The sequence below is a fragment of the Equus caballus genome, chromosome 1 (assembly GCF_041296265.1).
Source record: "Equus caballus isolate H_3958 breed thoroughbred chromosome 1, TB-T2T, whole genome shotgun sequence".
Classification (NCBI taxonomy): Eukaryota; Metazoa; Chordata; class Mammalia; order Perissodactyla; family Equidae; genus Equus; species Equus caballus.
This window is the reverse complement of record NC_091684.1, coordinates 21,189,290-21,209,937: the sequence shown is the minus strand read 5'-3', so window position 1 is coordinate 21,209,937 and position 20,648 is coordinate 21,189,290. Positions and strand designations below refer to the sequence as shown.

At 33.8% G+C, this 20,648-nt stretch overlaps 1 protein-coding gene across 7 annotated transcripts in view; it reads left to right on the top strand.

The window, feature by feature from the left end:
* Positions 1-15,661, top strand: part of SHOC2 (SHOC2 leucine rich repeat scaffold protein) — a 97,338-nt gene extending 81,677 nt beyond the window's left edge. For all 7 annotated transcript variants that reach the window (XM_023639500.2, XM_023639506.2, XM_070220718.1 and 4 more), the window contains 6 exons: positions 20-150; positions 5,010-5,198; positions 7,604-7,726; positions 11,083-11,220; positions 11,553-11,670; positions 13,420-15,661. In XM_023639500.2, coding sequence (XP_023495268.1) covers positions 20-150; positions 5,010-5,198; positions 7,604-7,726; positions 11,083-11,220; positions 11,553-11,670; positions 13,420-13,628 — 908 coding nt within the window. In that variant the 3' untranslated portion in view covers positions 13,629-15,661. The remainder of the gene's footprint in view (positions 1-19; positions 151-5,009; positions 5,199-7,603; positions 7,727-11,082; positions 11,221-11,552; positions 11,671-13,419) is intronic.
* Positions 15,662-20,648: the final 4,987 nt, after the last annotated feature.

Sequence of the window (20,648 nt, the reverse complement as noted above, 5' to 3'; positions counted from 1 at the left end):
CCTTTTTTTGTGTTCACAGGAAACCTGTCCAGTTTAAGTCGTCTTGGTCTGAGATATAACAGACTGTCAGCAATACCCAGATCACTGGCAAAATGCAGTGCACTTGAAGAATTAAATTTAGAGAACAATAACATTTCTACTTTACCAGAGGTAAGAAGTGGATTAGGGTAAACTCTTGAAACAAGTCTACAAGATAATGAAGGAAAGACCAGTGGGTGTTTACAGCTACGTAACTAATTTGATGATTGTGATTGCTTAAATAATGAGTATGCTATGGATATGTAGCCACTACTAAGAGAAAAATTCCAAAAAAGAATAGGTATGATTATAGAAACATTTTATTTATTTATTTTTTAATGTGCAGAAGGGAGAAACCAAGGTGGAAAATCAGTGTGCTATGTTTCCCTTTAGCAACATGTAAATCTTTCTCATGTCATTTTTCGAACTGGCAATAAAGGCTATTACGTAAAAGTTGTATGGCTGGTTTTAAAACTCAACTACCTCACTGAGTTCAAGTTATTAAAAAAAAGGGTACTGTAGAAAGATGATAAATGAGAAGAATGAACTACATAGAAGGCACTATTTATTATCAAGATTAGTATTAGCTGCAACACTCCTGTGACCCAAATTATTACCCTGCTTATACAATAATATTAAACCCTCTTTAGCATATACCAGTCACCAAAATCTGTTATTTTTTTAACACATTATTTTTAATTTGGGTTTTGTTGTTTCTATTAGAAAAAAATATTTTCACTTATTTTGCTTAGAGATTGATTGGGCAAGATGCAATACTCTTTTTTTTTTTTAATTATCTTTCTCAACTTTACTTTTTCACTTCTGCCTTTCCTTCTTCACTCCCTACTGTTTTAGCATACCCAACAACTTGTATGTTTGCTTATGATTGTTCAAGCATAATATCTTATTGCAGTAATCTAATAAATAAAAGAATGGAATTGTAGACTTAAGGATTGATTGAACTTTCCAAAGTCTTTTTTGTAACAATTAAAAATGTCTTATGTAAGTGGCCCTATTATGTTTAGACTATTGCTAGTTTTCCTGTGTGTGTGTGTGTGTGTGTTTGAATTAAGAATAAAGGTGTTTTGGATGAATGTTTTTCAGGCTTATGCTTTGATTTATAAAGAACAGTTTGAGTAGATGAAGCTATAGACTTGTAGCAATGAGTTTATAAAATAAATTTATTCAATTGATTTATTTCTTAGGGATACAAAAATAAAGTGGACCTATAATTTGGTTCCTATTAATCTGGGTCTTTGGGTTTTCAGAAAACAGCTTGATCAGAGTACAAAAATTAGTTTCCCAGGATTGCAGTTTCTAGACTGGACCAGTTTACTAAAACAACTATGACAGTATCTTACCTGTGAAGAAAAAGAGTACAATTGTTAGTAACAGTTTAAGTGGGATAAGGAATAGAATCCACAGATTGTGAATATAGCTACACTATCTGGATTTTTGTCTTTCTTTGATAGTGGTTAGAATGATCAAAGTGGGTGAGGTTCTACTGTTTAATGTCATCCCCTTTTCTAACAGTGATTCATCTTCACAATAAGGCAAACAATTAGCACATTAATTAGACCTTGTTGGGATTCTTTTAGAGTGTGATTTGTGAGCTTAAGTAAGATCCACTGCTTTTACAATGTCAGTATGCCTAAATATAAAGACTTGAGTCTATATCAAGTTTCACAAAGTGAGAAATTTTAAAATTTATTTATATATCCAGTCTTATTGTCAATAATAATTATTGAATACCTCTTAGGATACAGACATTATGCTAAATACTTTCATATATAATGTTTTGTGACTGAAGTAAGTCAGGATTTATTTTGGATAAGAGAATTATAAAGAAGGCAGCCCTCGTCAGTCTGGCTGTGGAAGAAGGGGTGTACATACATGAGCGTGTCTATTTAAACTGGCCTGTTTTCAGAGAGAAGCTATGAGGGAAACCCTTGATTGCCCTTGTCCAAATAGGGGAAAGCATTAAGTCTTATTTAAAAGTACTCTAGGGGCTGGCCCCGTGGCTGAGTGGTTAAGTTCATGCGCTCAGATTTGGCGGCCCAGGGTTTGCTGGTTCTGGTCCTGATGTGGACCTACTCACTGCTCATCAAGCCATGCTGTGGGAGCATCCCATATAGAAGAAATAGAATGACCTGCAACTAGGATATACAACTATGTACTGGGGCTTTGGGGAGAAAAAAAACAAAAAACAAAAACGAGGAAGATTGGCAACAGATATTAGCTCAGGGCCAATCCTACTCACCAAAAAAAGTGGGGGGCTGGGGGAAGGGCATAAAAGTAGTCTATGTGCTTTGGAAGCAGCATATTCCTAATGCAGATGTGTAATTATCTGCATTTATAATCACAATAAAGAAATCAATAAAATCCATGAGACAGCGCTTAGCCAGACATTCAAGCTGGGTTAGACAAGAAAAATCAGGAAAGTGGTTTTCAGTTGGGGCTCGTTATATTCCTGAAAGCAGAGCTGGCATGACTATATACTTTTTCTTTTGAAGACTATCTGAAAATGGACTTGCTTTAATGTAGACATAAACACGTAAGGAAAAGGAACTTAAATTTAAGTACATATGCTCAATGCATAAGGCTAGGAGCTCTACACATATTATCCCATTGAAATCTTCACTATAATCCTACTAGTTATTAGAGTATTCTCATCAAATAGGTAGGAAAATAAGACTTGAGAAGTCATGTTTTTGGTAAATTTCTTACCCTAAATATTTTTCTGGGAATATGGTGAGAGATAGATTATCTAATTAATTCATCAAAGGTCACAAAACTGGTAAGTAGATCTAAGATGGGAACCCAGATGTATCTGACTTTAAAGCAATGATAAGCAACCCCAAAGCTTCACAACATGATCTGAGAATGAAAGGTTGGAGAGCTGCCTTGAATATTCTTTCAGATATTCTCAGATGTTATTTTTTCATAGAAGGGTGTCAATTTGGAGAAGTAAGTCAGTTGTGAGAATAATAAAAATAACATTTTTGCCATGAGACTCAATAGAACTCCTTTGTTTTCAGTAAAGTAGGATATAGACATTTTTTCTGAATTGACTGCAATGCAGTTTTCTCACCACTCTTATCTGTACTCTTCTTTTTCTGAATTGACTGCAATGCAGTTTTCTCACCACTCTTATTTGTACTCTTCTTTTATATGTGTATACCAATAGACAGATGTTAAGAGTAGCTTCTTAATATTCACTATAAAGAACAAGTTTCAGTTCGCCGTGTGATTATACCTTCAGTTATATTGTTATGTCATTCCTTTACCTGGCCTTGCAAATCAACTGACGCCTCAGGTACTAAGTCTTCAATTTCCTCATGGTGGACAACTGAAATTTGAACATTGTTTAAAATACACACCTCACACTGCTTGTTTTCTCCCTGCTTGGGCTTTTACTCAGTCTAGAATGTTTTCTTCTACTTCTCTGAATATTTGATTTTTTTCATCCTTCAAGATCCAGCTTACTCTCAACCACCTTCCTACTTTTCCGGTTATTCCAGTATTTCTTCTTTTCTTTGAATTTAAATAGAGAAGGAACTTAAAATTTTAGCACTTCTTATATGCTAGATGTTTTAAAGTTATTAATATATTTTATCTCTTCAAAAAGGCTTCACTACAATCTATAAAATAAGGCATCGTTATGGAGCCAGGATTCAAAACTATTGTATAGCCTGTACAACGTTTCTCAAACATTAATAAGCGTGTAGATCACCTGTAGATCACCTGGAAATCTTGTTAAGATTCGTATTATGATTCTGTGAAAGTAGGGGCTAAGAGTCTGCGTTTCTTTTTCTTTTAAAGATTTTATTTTTTATTTTTCCTTTTTCTCCCCAAAGCCCCTCACTACATAGTTGTATATTCTAATTGTAGATCCTTCTGGTTGTGCTCTGTGGGATGCTGCCTCAGCATGGCCTGAGGAGTAGTGCTAGATCCATGCCTAGGATCTGAACCGGCAAAACCCTGGGCCACCTGAGCGGAGCATGCGAACTTAACCACTCAGCACCGGCACCGGGCCAGCAAGAGTTTGCATTTCTGACAAGCTCCCAGGGGGTGCTGATGCTGCTCTTCCTTGAACCAGACTTTGAATAGCAAGAGCCTATTCTTTACAATTTATTATTGATTATATACAGTTATATATTATTTTCTTTTTCCTATCTGTGTGCTTTATTTCTCTAAATACAGTTCAGTCTTCTTAATGGCAGAGATTCTTTTATAATACCTAAACACCTAGCACTGTGGTTACGTGATAGGAGGCTGAAGTAAGGGGTTATGGGGTTGTTTGCTAAGTAAATACTTGTTTGATGGATGCATATTCCCTCAGGGATTTTACTGTGTGGAAAAGCAAGGTATTATACAATATCAGGAAGTATTATCATCTTCTGAATTTAATATTCCTAAAACAAACCATTAAATTACTAAATAACAGCTTACTCTGTGCTAGGCATTTTGTTAATCTTAATAATAATTTAGAGATAGGTACCTTATCTCTAAAGACCTGACAAAGACCTGGATAGGAATGGTCACACAACAAGTGGCAGTGCCAGGACTCAGCCCCAGGACTGTCTGATACCAAAGTCTCTGCTCTATAGAAGTCTCAAATTGGCCACTGAGGACACACCTCTTACCCATAGGCATATATTTTTGTTTTTACGCCATAGAATTTTTAAAATAAATTGAAGCCAAAAAATAAAAATCAGGAGATTTCATATAAGTAAATTAATTTCCTATTTCTTGTAAAATCAGAAAATCCAACTACATTAGCTCCACATCCCTGCAAGGCAACAATTAGCTACAGCTGAGAAGTGACTGTCCCTCTAGATGAGGCATTACAAAACCAGCCCAACCAGTCTCTTTCATTTGTTACCTGCAAGGCACTTTGAAGGCATTTGTGTTTGGGACTGCTGCTCTGTACTCTACAGAATAAGGCTTGTTACAGTTCTGATTCTTATGTTTATTTCATTTTTTCACAGAGTCTTTTATCAAGTCTTGTGAAACTCAATAGCTTGACCTTAGCTAGAAATTGCTTCCAGTTATATCCAGTAGGTGGTCCATCTCAGTTTTCCACCATCTATTCCCTCAACATGGAACACAATCGAATTAATAAAATTCCTTTTGGAATTTTCTCCAGAGCAAAAGTATTAAGTAAGCTGAATATGAAGGTAAGCTTCTGTTTGTGTTGGAGGAGAAAAAACTACTATGACTACTACTTCTAATATTTATGCTTTCTCTATCAGTGTGGAGAATGGGTACTTGTTTCTTGCTGACAGGGTCTAAACTGATATTACGGATACTTAAGGGCAGTTTTTATCAGATAACAAATGTCTTAGAACTGTGCATACCTTCAGCAATTTGTCCTAAAGAAATAATCTTGGATGTCCATAAAAGCTTAATGGTAGGAGTATTTATTGCAGAGCTTTCTGTTTAATTGGTACAAACTTATTAATAGGGACTTCATTTTTTTAAAGTACTGTATCTTCAATGGACTATTATGAATCCATTAAAAATAATACTCTAGTTTAGAAGAATATTAAATACCAGTTGAAATAGTCTCAATTTATTAAGTTGGAAAAAGTTAAAGCATGGAAGACTCTCTCTCCACCCATAGTTTTTAAAAGCCATTTTTAATGTGCTTAATTATTTATGAAATATCTACAGATTTTTATGCATACATATAGCCACTGTTTACCACAATATAACATTTATCTTTGAATATGAGAATTATTTATGGGTGATTTTTAGTTTCTTTTTATTTATCTATATTCTCTACAGTGAATGAGTTTCACATAATAAGGAAAAAGTTTATTGCAAAAAGAGGAAAGAAATGAAAAACGATTTGTTCAGTAATTTAATTTGTAGTGAACAAATTTTAGGTCCAAAGGTGATAAGTAAATTAGCCACATAGCTAATTCATGGCTGCGGTAGGAATCCAGGAAACCTAGGTTTCCAGCTTCCAGGTATAGTGTTTCTTCTGTCCTTCTGTCTTTGACAAACCATTTCAACATAATCGTGGTTCTTTAAATTACAGTCTAAATGTGCAGTTTCTTGATTCTATCTATACTTGTTCATAAACATATGTATCTTTTACAGTAATTCTTCAGAAGTATATAATAAGTGAACTAGTGGAAATTCAAGATAATCTTATAGTCTTTAACAAGTATAAAATTTATTGTTAGTCAGTCTGGTTATATGAGATTTAGCAGTGGTAATGACATTAATTCTGAATATTCAGTTTGTAATAAGAAGCTTAGAACAGAGCAGTCGAGGTGTTCATTAGTTTTTGTATTTGATTACTCATTTTTATGGATATGATGTTATTGTAATATGTTAGGCTTGCTGTTTTCAGTGAAATAATAAAGTTACATAGAGCTTTGCCTTAATTTTTCTTCAAGATAATGACAACTGTTTAACAAAACTTTTTCTTGAAAGAAGTTAAAATGAAGACTGACATTTTCCTCTTCATACAAGCACCAGTAGTAAATTTTTTTAATGAAAATGCTTTATCATACTATTAACTATCAGTAGTTTGGGCATAGGTAGATAATAAGTTTAAATGTTATAATAATTAGGTAATAATTTTAAATATTGTACAAGAAAAACTTGGTTTTCAAATGGATGTTTGCTACTTGGGATTTCTCTTATGAATGATTTTGTGTAAAATGAGACAATTAATGTACATTGCAGAGGATTTAAAAAATACATATTAACACAAAGAACATAAAATAATTCCCCCACTGAGAGGTAAGATCACTGTTAACATATTGCATATATCGATACTCAACTGGGACAGGGGTACTGATGGTCCGCTCTCAATACCAGTACCCCCAAGACAGAACAGTGTGGTAAGAGTTGTTAATGATGAAAATATGTTTTATAAGTGAATATAAAGAAGCAGGAAAAAAAATAGTGAATCGCTGGCATATATGTCACTTTTTTTCCTATGTATAACTATATATAATTTTTAAACAAAATTAGGATCACACTCTTCCATCATCTGTTTTTATTATTCAATGGTAAATATGTTCTTACCATCTTTTCTTATGGATTTTTAAAGTAAAATTGTGGATAATTAATTTGTGTTTTAACGATTTACTGTCTTATCAAACCTTTTTCCTCTTCTACTTTATTGCTCAGCATCTCTAGAATTGCTAAGGTTATCTAGCTTCCTTGTGGGCTATAATTAGATGTTTCCTCTTCCACTGTGCTCATGAGCATCTACATTTTACTCACTGATTTCTGTACTTTTTCTTGAAATGGGGAAAACATCACATTTATCACTGAGACCTTTGAAATCAGATGTGTTGGTCTGTATGGTGCATTTTTTCATATTCAATACAGATAATCACATAGGGAAAAACTTTCAGTGTAACCTCAAAATAAAAACCTAATTACTCTATGAAAAACTTTAGAAGCTTAGAGTTTTTGTTGTTTTTTTCCTTTCTATATTTGGTTATCAAAAAAGGGAATAAGGTTTTTTGATTAATTAGAAATTCTCTTTCCATAGATAGGTATATATGGTGCTTTGTTTTTGTAGTTCTACCTCAGATGCTTCTTTTATCTTTGCCAGGACAATCAGTTGACATCACTTCCCTTGGATTTTGGAACTTGGACCAGTATGGTAGAATTGAATTTAGCCACTAATCAGCTCACAAAGATCCCTGAGGATGTGTCTGGCCTCGTTTCTCTTGAGGTGAGTATAAAAGAGCATTTAGAATTCCTTAGACCCTTCCACAGTTATCTCGCTTATAAAGTTTCCAATTAAAATAAGCAATTTCTATTTGGGTGAAGATCATAAGTAGAGATGTTAGAGCTCTCTTAAACATACAACCCTATTAGGATGATAAGATGTTGACTTAATCTGGGCTTAATGCTTCTGAGTTACTCTTGCCCATTAAAGTTGGTAGATTTGAGTGCTGTAAAGTACCTTCTAAAGAAAAGGTCTCTAAAACTAATGTCTTTTAGAACATATTTTTTTCCCTTAGCTCTGTTTAAGAATTCTGCACCATTGTTTACCAAGATTATTATGGATTCCTCAAACTGGCATTCAGAACCCTTCATATGAAATCTGGCCTATTTTACCCACCTACTCTTCTATTTATTAGTTAAATAGATTATTTTCTTTGTTGCGAATGTATGCATATTTCTGGCTCTATACATTTAGTCTTACTGTTCCCAATATCAACAATGCCCTCCTCTCATCCCCTTAATTTTTTCTTTAAAAAATTTTAAAGATCCATCGTATTGTCACCTCCTCAGTCAAAGATGATTTCTTCTGCCTCTGAGTCCCTAGAATTTTCATCCTTTTGATGAAAAAGCTTACTAATAGTACATATATATTTTTAAATTTCTTCTGTATCCATATTTTTACAAAACATAATTTCTTGGGCTGGCCCCGTGGCCGAGTGGTTAAGTTTGTGTGCTCCACTGCAGGCGGCCCAGTGTTTCGTTGGTTCGAATCCTGGGCGCGGACATGGCACTGCTCATCAAACCACGCTAAGGCAGCGTCCCACATGCCACAACTAGAAGGACCCACAACGAAGAATATACAACTATGTACCCGGGGGCTTTGGGGAGAAAAAGGAAAATAAATAAATAAATAAATAAAATCTAAAAAGCCTAATTTCTTTTATTTAGTAAGGTGAAATAGTATGATGTAATGGTTAAAAGCATGGGCTTTGAAGGCAAACAGATCTGGGTACAATTCCACTTTTTTTTAAAGTATCATTGACGTACAACATTATTTTAGTTTAAGGTGTACAACATAATGATTCGATATTTGTATATATTGCAAAATGATCACTACCATAAGTCTAGTTAACATCCATCACCATTCATAGTTACAGAATTTTTCTTGTGATGTGCACTTTTAAGATTTACTCACTTAGCAATTTTCATATGCAATATGGTATTGTTAACTATAGTTGCCATGCTGTACATTACGCCCCCATGACTTAGAAAGTTTGTACCTTTTGACTCCCTTTACGCATTTTGCCCCCTCTGTCCCTGACCTCTGGTTGAGATCATATGATAATTTGTCTTTCTCTGATTTACTTCACTTAGCATAATGCCCTTAAGGTCCGTCCATGTTGCTGTAAAATGCCAAGATTTAATTCCTTTTTAATGGGTGAATAATACCCCCCCCCGCCCCGTGTGTGTGTGTGTGTCTGTGTGTCTGTGTGTGTCTGTGTATCCCATTTTCTTTATCTGTTCATTCGTCAGTGGACGCTTAGTTTATTTCCATAGCTTGGCTGTTGTAAATAGTGCTGCAGGGAACATGGGGGTGCATATATCTTTTTGAGTTAGTGTTTTCATTTTCTTTGAGTAAATACCCAGAAGTAGAATTGCTGAATCATATGGTAGTTCTATTTTTAATTTTTTGAGGAACCTCCATACTGTTTTCCATAGTGGCTGCATCAATTTACATTCTCACCAACAGTGTACAAAGATTCCCTTTTCTCCACATGCTTGGCAATACTCATCTCGTGTCTTTTTGATAATGGCCATTCTAACAGGTGTGAGGTGATATCTCATTGTGGTTTTGATTTGCATTTCTCTAACGATTAGTGATGTTGAGCACTTTTTCAGGTACCTGTTGGACATTTGTATATCTCCTTTGGAAAAATGTCTATTCAGATACTATGCACATTTTTTAAAATTGGATTGTTTGTTTTTTTGCTATTGAGTTGTATGAACAATTACATTTATATCTCTCTTTATTTATGGATTTAACCTGCCCAAGCTTCAGTTTCCTCAAGTGTGAAATGGGATAGTATCTAGTATTTTTCTCATAAAGTTGTAGTTAGGATTAAATGTGATAATGCACATAATGCCTTTACTATAGTGCCCTACAAATAGTAAACTCAATAAATAGCAGCTGCTGTTCTTATCTTCTTGGTCTTATTGTATATGTTTATTTTATTATGGGTGGTATAACTTTGGAGGAAATAAGTGGGTATAAAAAATTATCCAGAACCTTATGTAGATCTTTCCATCCAGTGCTCTTTTCATTTATCCCTAATACCCAGTGTTGTTCTCCCCTCACGTTGTAACTTCTCTGAGAACAAGGACTACCTTCCTCAACCTTTTTTTCTCTCTCAGGATATTGCAGGATGCTTTGCAATGTAATAAATATACCACAAATAATAAGTGCAGTGGATTGATATAGGCAGTTTAGAAGTCAATTCTTACTTAAATATTGGTTTGTAAGGGCTTTTGAATAAATAATTGGCTTCCTATTAGATAGACATTTGTAACTATTTAGTATCAAAATACCATTAACTATATGAATCTTTGTGCAAGTAGTTAATTTTCTGGGATATTTTGTAATTTATTTAAAATTAAATTTTTTCCTTTGCTTTCACAAATTTTCACTTAACCAAATCTTTCTTTTTCTTTTACTTTTTATTGAGCTTATGATAGTTTACAACCTTATGAAATTTCAGTTGTACGTTATTATTTGTCAGTCATGTTGTAGGTGCACCACTTTACCCTTTATGCCCACTCCCCCCCCCTTCCCCTGATAACCACTAATCTCTTCTCTTTGTCCATGTGTTTAACTTCCACATATGAGTCGAGTCGTACAGAGATTGTCTTTCTCCATCTGGCTTATTTCACTTAACATAATACCCTCAAGGTCCATCCATGTTGTTGTGAATGGGATGATTTTATCCTTTTTTATGGCTGAGTAGTATTCCATTGTATATATATACCATATCTTCTTTATCCAGTCATCAGTTGATGGGCACTTACATTGCTTCCATGTCTTGGCTATTGTGAATAATGCTACAGTGAACATAGGGGTGCATGGGTCTTTTTGAATTGCTGCTTTCAAGTTCTTTGGATAGCAAATAAAGCCTCTTTTATTTCCAAAAACTATGGTGATTTTTTTAGAATAGCAAGTTAAATGTTTATGTTATATAATTGAACATTATCCTTAATATTCACTATTTAGAGAATTGGCATTACTTGATAAATTTTAAGCCACACAATGGTAATATATAATTCCATTTCATGAGTTTCTAAACACTATCAATAATTTCTCTTTAGGTTCTAATATTATCAAACAATCTTCTGAAGAAGCTTCCCCATGGTCTTGGAAACCTTAGGAAGTTAAGAGAGTTGGATCTAGAAGAGAATAAATTGGAATCCTTGCCAAATGAAATTGCTTATCTTAAGGATTTACAGGTAAAACTGATAATTTTATAGTTATATGATTAATGTTTTTGGGATGCATTCCAAATTGCTCATTTTTCTTAAGAATGTGATCTAATTCTTGGACCAGATAGATTTTCCTATTATAGCATTAGGGCTGAGTTTTATGTTCTTATTAACTTGATGTATCTGCTTTTGAATTTCTAACAAATGTTTTTTGAAAGAAAAACTTACTGAGTGATTCTCATCCTATCCAATCTAATATCCCTGTCAATTTAACTTACTGGTTTAGATGTATTATTTTAAATTTACATCAGTTGTAGGAAATATATATGTAACCATCTTTTATTTTGTTAATCTTTTAGAAATTAGTCTTGACAAACAACCAGTTGACCACTCTCCCCAGAGGCATCGGTCACCTTACCAATCTCACACATCTAGGCCTTGGAGAGAACCTACTTACTCATCTTCCTGAGGAAATTGGTATGAACCCTTTGGATGCTTGACTCTGTGCTAATAATTTGCTCTTGTGTGTTCAAGCAGTAGTTCAGATTAATAAGACAAATCTACTGTTTTTGTCAGCTGAGGTTACATCAGGTGCAAGATTTTTTTTTTGTAGAGCTCCAGCAGCTGGTTGGTTTGTTGGTTGCTTTTGGTTAGGTTTCCTCATAGGAACCAATTAATTATTAATATTAATTATTAATGTTAAAATGTTTTTGAGAATGTTTTAGCATGCTTATATTTCTAATAGGCTTAACCTTAATTTAGAAGAGTTATTTTATATTTCTTCCACATTTAAAAATTACACAGGCTTGAATTAAATTACTGATGTCTTATGCCAAAAGAACATTACCTTATGAGGTTTTAGGATTAATATTAATATTTTCTAGTTTTTTCATTCTCATTGTTTCATATAATCAACATGACCACCTTGAATTTTAGATAGTGCAAGTTGTAACTCCATTTTACAAAGTGAGTTAATCAATTGAGGTCACATACTAGTTCTCAAATTGGTAGTTCCAGCTGTTATGTTCTCCCATCTATACCATGCTTTTCCAGAGACACTATAGATTAGTGGTTAAAAATGGTTTTGAATTAAAATAGACAATTCAAAATCTAGCTCTGTCGCTTATTGACTTTGTGGCTTTGGGTAAGGAAACGAGGATCCCTAAGCTTCAAGTTTCCTACCTATAAAATAAGGATGATAATAATAGTTTCTCATAGGGTTGCTCTGAATATTAAATTAAATCTTAGACGTAAACAAATCTATTACCTGGTGGCCATTATTTTTATTAGTCTTCTATGTACTACTATCAAATACTGCAAAATTTGAAATTTAAAAATTGGAAACACATGAGGCAGTTTTACACTTTTATTTCTTATATATTTATTCAGCTCGCCTCATGCAGTTGCTTGAGACGTTTGCCTAGAAAGTATGAGTATCCTAAGAGAGTATAACACAAATTTTTTAAATGATTACATAAATTGATTTTGTGGGGGCTGGCCCCATGGCATAGTGGTTAAATTCAGCACACACTGCTTCGGTGGCCCAGGTTCGCAGGTTTGGATCCTGGACATGGATCCTACATCATTCATCAGCCATGCTGTGGTGGCAACACACATGTAAAGTGGAAGAAGCCTGGCACAGATGTTAGCTCAGGGCTAATCTTCCTCAAGCAGAAAATAAAAAATAAAGAATTGATATTTGACTTACTGCCAAATATATGATAACTCTCTTGGTGAAAGACTAATACCAAGTAACAAAAACCTTTCTACATGAGAAATTTATTAATAGGAGAGATTATCACTTGTCTGTAATAGGAAAGTGATTATAGGCATGTACTGACTGTACAATAAACTGAACTCTGGAGCTTTGAAAAAAAATCTGTATGAATCCCAAGCTGTCCCAAAAAGAATCTCTGGAGATAGAGCATGTGTATTTCCAAAAAACTCTCCAAGCTTGAAAACCAACCATAAAGGAAGAGGTTCTGATTTAATTGATATAGAGTAGGACCCAGACATGAGGCTTTTAAAAATCTCTCCTGTTGATTTGAGTATGCAACAAAGTTTGAGATCCATGGTTGTAGAGAGTTTTAAAACTAAGAAAAGGGAATAAGAGGAAATGTGTATTCAGTATATATAATGCCTAGGATAGCATCATGCCCGGTTGAAGTTTTTTAATAGTAACTAATTTTTTTAAAAATAGTAATTGATTTGATTTTTTTAAAACAGGTACACTGGAGAACCTAGAAGAACTGTATTTGAATGACAACCCAAACCTGCATAGCCTTCCGTTTGAGCTGGCTCTTTGCAGCAAGCTTTCAATCATGAGTATTGAGAACTGTCCACTCAGTCACCTTCCACCTCAGATTGTTGCTGGGGGTCCTTCTTTCATCATTCAGTTCCTAAAGATGCAGGGTCCATATCGTGCCATGGTCTGATACAAATCTGCTGGTCCCACACACTGTTCAAAAATAGACTGCCATTAATGTTTCATATCTATATCTGTATCTATTTATGTAGATATTGATATATTTGGCAGATTTATAAAGACAACATTATGTGTTTCTGCTAATAGAGGAATCATAGCCATTTAGATTTTTTTTAATTCTGTACAAAAGGCTTATAAGTTTTCTTTGCTGAACTTGATGGATGTTTTTCTGTTGTGTAATATGATATGCCAGTTTGCTTAAAACATTTGCCAACAAATTATGAAGTTATTAAACTTAAGGGACAGAGGTAGTATAGTTAGATATACTTTCTCTTAGCAAAAATAATGGGCAAACAATTTTGTTGCAACTTTTCATACACATTTTCCCCTTACCAATTGTCAGATCTTTATAGTATTACAGGCCCTGAAGGTAGAATTTTTCTTTAACTTATTTTGAAATTTGAGATTTAAATTTTATATATTGTTTACAGTCAGAGTAAATCACTGGAATTTTTTTCTTGTTTGGTTTTGATTTGCTCTGTTTTAATCAGTCAAATCTAGAGTTTATATCCTTTGCTAAAGAATTTGCATCAGCTCGTTTAAATATTAAGATATCTGCTTGTTCAAACAACTGGCAAGGTGAATCAAAAATTCTGGAATTCCTTTCATTGTGTTTCTCTGATCAATTGTGAAGCAAAATATCTGAAGTGAGTCTTGGGTTGGGGGGAGGGTATTGAGACCTTTTCTAGTAAATATCTTTTCTTAAGTTTGGGGGGACAGAAACTTGTAGTACAAAGGAATTTTCTTTCCTGAAAGTTGCAGATCCACAAAAACAAACAATAATTTGGCAAAATCAACAAAAAGATACACATAAACACACACATTCTATATATGTATATACAATGCTATATAGATATGTATTTATTATATCATAAACTACAATAGGTAACTTTAAGGATTTCTCCCTATCCTTGTACAATGAAATGAATGTTTTTCTTTGAACACTGCAATATATGTATGTTTCAAGGTTATTTAACAGTGTACTATGGTTTTATATCTTGACTTGCCTTGTACATCTTTCAGTTCTGGAATATCTGCGTCTAAGCACAATATCTTCACACTGTGCTATATTGCTGCTGAACTAAATGCACTTTTCCCCACATTTGGGGCACTGGCTTCAAACAATTCAGTTCAGTACCATTGATTTTAATCTCATCTTTCCTTTCTTAGTAGTTGTTAATACAGTTAGGAAAAGAGGCACATTGCATAGAAGCCATTGATAGTTCAGTGGAAGTTATGTGAGATGTGCATGTGCTATTTGATAGATTTTCTTTTGCTTTACTGCTTTTAAGGCTAGCAGTATTGTAAATGTGTGCCCCTTATACAGTACTCTTACTTTTGGTAGTGTCAGTCTAAGTTGATTTAATTATTGAAGAGACTCACAGAGCGGGTGCATTCTAGATATCATTCTAAAAGATATAATGAATTTTCCCATATAATGAATATTATGTATAATTACGTATTGCTGCTTGGTTTTCTTTTTTTTTTTTTTCCACTTAGATGGGCATTGTGTTTTAAATAAAATCATTTTTGAATTAAGGCTATAATATTAAGATAGAAATTTGGAGTGTTATTTTGCTTTTCTTGACGCTCAAATTCAGGACTGAATTTGAGGTTGAACCTATTCATAATTGGCAACTTTTTAAGGAGCAACTAAGAAATGGAAGGCAGGTGAAGATATAAAACCCTAGAATGCTTAAATGTGCTGTAAAACTATTGTAGATGTCACTGGATTTTACCAAGTAATATCCTTTCTTCTTTTTTCCATCTACTGTGGCTTTTCAGTTAAAATTTTGTTTATAAAAGGAATTTGTTTATTACAGCTCTACCTAGAGCTTGTGTGTATGTGTGGTTTTTTAAAATCTCATATCCAGGTGTGTTTATATAGTAAGATGATGGAACTTGAACTTTAAAGGCAGTAACCTAATGTCTTTTCTTGGAAAAAAATATTGTTTCTTGAAAATAGATATGGTTTTTAAAACATTTTGGGTCCCCTGCCTTCATTTATGTTAGTCTGTATCACAAGTGCAAAATGATCACAATCTTACCTGTAAAAGTGTTGTTACATGCAAACCACATGTAGCTGAGGAGTTATAAAATTTAAAAAGTGGAAAACATATGCCCTGTTTATGGCTGCCACCTTGTGAGAGCCCATAAATTTCATTGCTTCTTCTAACAAGAAACTAAAATGGCCTCTCTAATTGGGATATCGTTGTGAAATCAAGATATTTAAATAGTTTGAATATAATAAGGGATATTGTTGAATGACTGCAGTGAGCTAATACTTTCTCTGAAACTGCAGTGGGACTAATTGGCATGTCCAAAATTTTCTTTTCTGTTAAAGAAATTAGATTTAGTCTTTCCTGAGGCTCAGTAAATAAAAAGGAATGTCATAGGATGTTACATTGTAAAAACATTGCTCTCAACTTTGCTTTTTGTTAATATATAGCAGCAAAATGTCAATGACAATATCAAACAGTCTTTTTGTGGTGGTTTAATATTTTTTAAATCCCAAATGGTTATTTCATATAGAAAGAAGGGGGAGATGCTAAATAACTTATGGACTTGATGGATATAAATGAAGCAGTAGAAGATAGAAACTCTCGGGGGAGAAAATACACAAAAATTTATTTGTACTTATATTAAAAGGTGGGTGATGCAATTGGAATGAGTTCTAAAAATGTAATTGCATACTTCTAAGTCATCTCTTTGTAAAGCCTGAATCATTTAAAATGGATAAACTCTTTTACATCACAATTTATCTAGTCTTTTCTCTAACTTTTGTTACAATTTTTACTTTTCATCTCAGTTATTGCTTAAGCCATGCCTATTGAGCCCAAATTTCAGCTTGCAGAATTTCCCTTTATCAATAAGAATGTCCTGGTTAAAGGGTATAAAATGGAACACTTTGAAATGGAAAGGAGGCACTATCAATTGTTATGTTCGGCCAACAGCCATCCCACACACTGTCTCTGGAAAGCCAGGATATATAGTTGCTCTTGCGTGGTTAAAATTAGATGAAAGCAAATGACACGATTCAAAATAAGCAGAAGAATAAATTCCTGAAATTTTCAAATTTAGCTGAAATGAATAACTTGTGAAGAAAACTTTCCTTCTGCCTATACCAGAGGATAAGATTGTATACCAAATAGCTTAGCTAAAACTTTTCTCTTGCTTTATTCTTTTGGTTAGTTTTAGCCTTTACAAGCCAATTGGGGCAACTGGAGAACATATGACAGTCTTTGGTTGATTATCAGATCTCTGAGAATTTGCATATGCTAGAGTGGTGATACTGATTTGGTATCTAAGGGAGTATCTTGAATGTTACATTAAAGTATTATGAGAATGTTTTATAAAATAGATATCAGTACTTTTTTTATTGAATAGAATGCCTTCTAAACCTGATAACACTAATTCTAAGGAAACATTTGTGGGTTTATTTTTAACTTTGGAATATAAGTTAAAATATAAATAAGGTTTTTTAGGGGTTTTTAACTTTTAAAACTGAAGTTGGTTGTTATCACCCTTAAAAAAACTTTATGCACTGCATAATTATCTCACTGACTTATACATTCTAAATGTAAACTCTTTTGAATGTAAATACCTGTTAGTGATCAAGACTTCAACTGGATAGTAGTTTATAGTGTTTCAGATTGAGGACTTTTTTAATGTTTGGTAGGAATAGTGTCCACTATTGAGAGTAGGACGGGCAGGGCTATCATGTACAGGTTTGCAGATTGTACAGTGTACAGCAAGACTACATATTGGGGGGATTTATTTACATCATAGATTTGTATATTATGACGATTTTTCAGCAGATGGCAGTAAAGTGCCTTGTTCTAACAAAATCAGTATATTATATCAAATTTCTGACAGATGGAAGTGAAGAGTCTTGAGGAAGGAGTTTTTCCCCCTTATTTGCATAATAATTCTAGTTGGGCTAGTGGGGAGATTTGATCTTCATGTTAATTGTTGGAGCTCCATCCTAACAATCCTAATAACAATTAAATAATATTTAAATGACATAAGCATTTTATATGTTATAGGCACTACTAAAAGTGATCTTACTTGGGAAATCTAATAATTAGAGTTTGTAGGTGCTTTATCAGTGACCACTATTTAGAGTTTGTATGTTATCTAAATTTACCTTTTATCATTAATGGCTTTATTTATATGGAGAATTTAACCTTCCACTGGTCTGATCAGGCTTAATATACAACTAGCATTTGCATTAGTTGTCTCTACCATTTTCTTTTCATGATTTTGTAGAAATTATTATTCAATAAGTCTATCCATCTAGTGCTTAAAACATAGTGTCCACTACTAAAGGGAATGTTAGGTGTATGGCTCAAATCATTTATTTATTTTAATATTTGTCTTTGATAGATAAGTATACTAATATATAATTTTTTTTTCTCACCTCAAGACTCATTTTTAATAGTTCAGAAAGATGTCTTGTAATTGCTAGATAAGAATGTAACAAAGTATTTTGTATGATGAATAATACCCTTAGATTATATTTTAAGATGCATGTCAGGACTTGTTAATTAGATACACAATAATTTTTACAGTACACAGTTTACAAGGCATAGGTAGAACACTGCAAAAATGATAGGATCTGAAAAACAATATTTAACAGTTTTGACTTGTCTCCTGGTAAAGCTCAGGCTTCCACTCATGTTTAACAGGGCTTTTGCTGTGATAAATACTTAGCAATCTTGAATTATGATTCAAGGCCAAAAGGTGTAAACAGCCTTCAGAAAATGTACTTTTAACCTGAATTATATTGTTGATTATTTTGGCCTTATATCTTACTTTATCTTAAATTGTCTTACTTTTTTAGTCAGTCGTTCTGTAGTAAGGTATTCAGTATAAATAAGTATTTGTAAATGATATACCAATGAGTCTTTTAAAAAATTCCAATGCTACATGTAACTGAAGTTGGACATGAAATCAATCTTTATAATGCCATCGAACCACAAAAATGTGGAACTGAAAGGACTCTTCACTACGATTTAATCTTCTAGAAAACTTTAAAACAGCAAACGGCATGGATAATTTGTACAAAAGTATGTGCACAAAAAGACCCAACAAAGTATTTTGTACCATCACTAGTGACCTTCAGTATAGTTGTTTATATTGTTTATATTTACTATTTAAAAAATCCCAAACTATAGTTTTTGGGGGTTTTTTTTGTGGTTTTTTTTTCCTATTAGAGTATATAATGAATATATCCTATAATAAAAACTATCCTATAATGGAGACATTGAATTATTAGTGGTAATTCCCCGATGCCCTGAGCCTTCATGAAGAAAATGCTTTTTGTTTTGTTTTGTAACCTTTCATAAGAAAGTGTGCTCTGCTGTTTAAGATGTCTTGATAACTAAAGGTGGAAATTGAGTACAAGATTCCTAGAAAAGGAAAGTTGTGATATTGGCTAATAAAGATTATTTAAGTCGTGTTTTTAAAGGTTTTATGAGAACAAAAGCTATAAGGGTAAAGGAGACCTTACCCAGTGGAAATTATTTAATTGGCTGAAGAAAACTTAGAAGAGGTAATAAATATTCATCCTATGCGCAACATGATTAACTGTCATCTTTCCTCTTAACATTCTTTGATGTGTATTTTTAAAAAGTCACTCTGGCAACCTTGAGAAGGATAGATTGAAGGGAATCAAAACTAGAGGCCACACGGTCAGATGAGAGGCTGTTGGAGTAATCCAAATGACAGATGACATTGGCTTCGATTGGGATTGTGGCTGTGGGGATGGAAAGAAAGATTTAAAGGAGCCTTAGGAAGAAATGTTAGTAACACTTCATGACTGATTGGAAAAAGTAAGAGAATCAAAAGTTACTTTCAGGATTATGGCTTAAGCATCTAGATGTATTTACTAAATTACGGAACTTTGCAGAAGGACCAGGTTCTTTTGTTTGGATGTAAGGAGAGGATGTGTTCTACCACCTTTGGGACATCAAATAGAGACGTTAAGTAAGCAATTGGCTACTTAAATCTGGTGCTTGGAGGATTAGGCATAGAAACAGTTGATCCAACTTACAGATGATAAATGAAGTAAGAATTTCCTAGGGAGATCATATAGGATGGGAAAAGGATGGAATCCTGATGAACTCCAGCATTTAGTTTTTGTGTAGATAGAAGAGCCTGCAAAGACAGAAGTAGCTGTAGAAGTGGGAAAGAAACAGGGAATATGGTGTTTAGGAAATTATGAATGGCCAATTTCACAGAGTTCAATTTTTCTAACCTCTGAGTGTATTCTGTTTCAATATTTTACTTCCCACACCTACTTTAATAGGACTCTGCACTGTCTAAATTCATGGCCATTAACTAGTTATATGTGGCTATCTAAATTTAGATTAATTAAAATTAAATAAAAAGTTAGCTTTAATTCCTCAGTCACACTAGTCACATACCAAGTTCTCGGTAATCACATGTGGCTGGTGGCTCCTATATTAGTGCAGATACAGAACATTTCTGTCATCAGAATATTCCATTGGGCAGTGACTCTAGTTTGTAGTCACTCTTTCTCCCTGATTGGTTTTCAGCCCTAAACTGAGGTGGAGATTACACTAAGTGCTTGTTCTTCAGGTTGGGCCTATGTGCAATGTTATTTACCCAAAGAACTGGGTGGGGGTGCCAGATGAAGAATGTTAAGGGCAGCTCTTCATGGTCTTTCCAATCTTATATGATTGCTTATATTCTTTCTTATTTAAATTTAATTCCCTTAAATCATCTCCAGAAATGTCACCTAAAGATTTAACCCATTATCTGAGACTGGCCTGGTGGTGCAGTGGTTAAGTGCACACGTTCCGCTTCTCAGCTGCCCGGGGTTCGCCGCCCGGATCCCGGGTGCGGGCGTGGCACCGCTTGGTGAAAGCCATGCTGTGATAGGCGTCCCATGTATAAAGTAGAGGAAGATGGACATGGATGTTAGCTCAGGGCAAGTCTTCCTCAG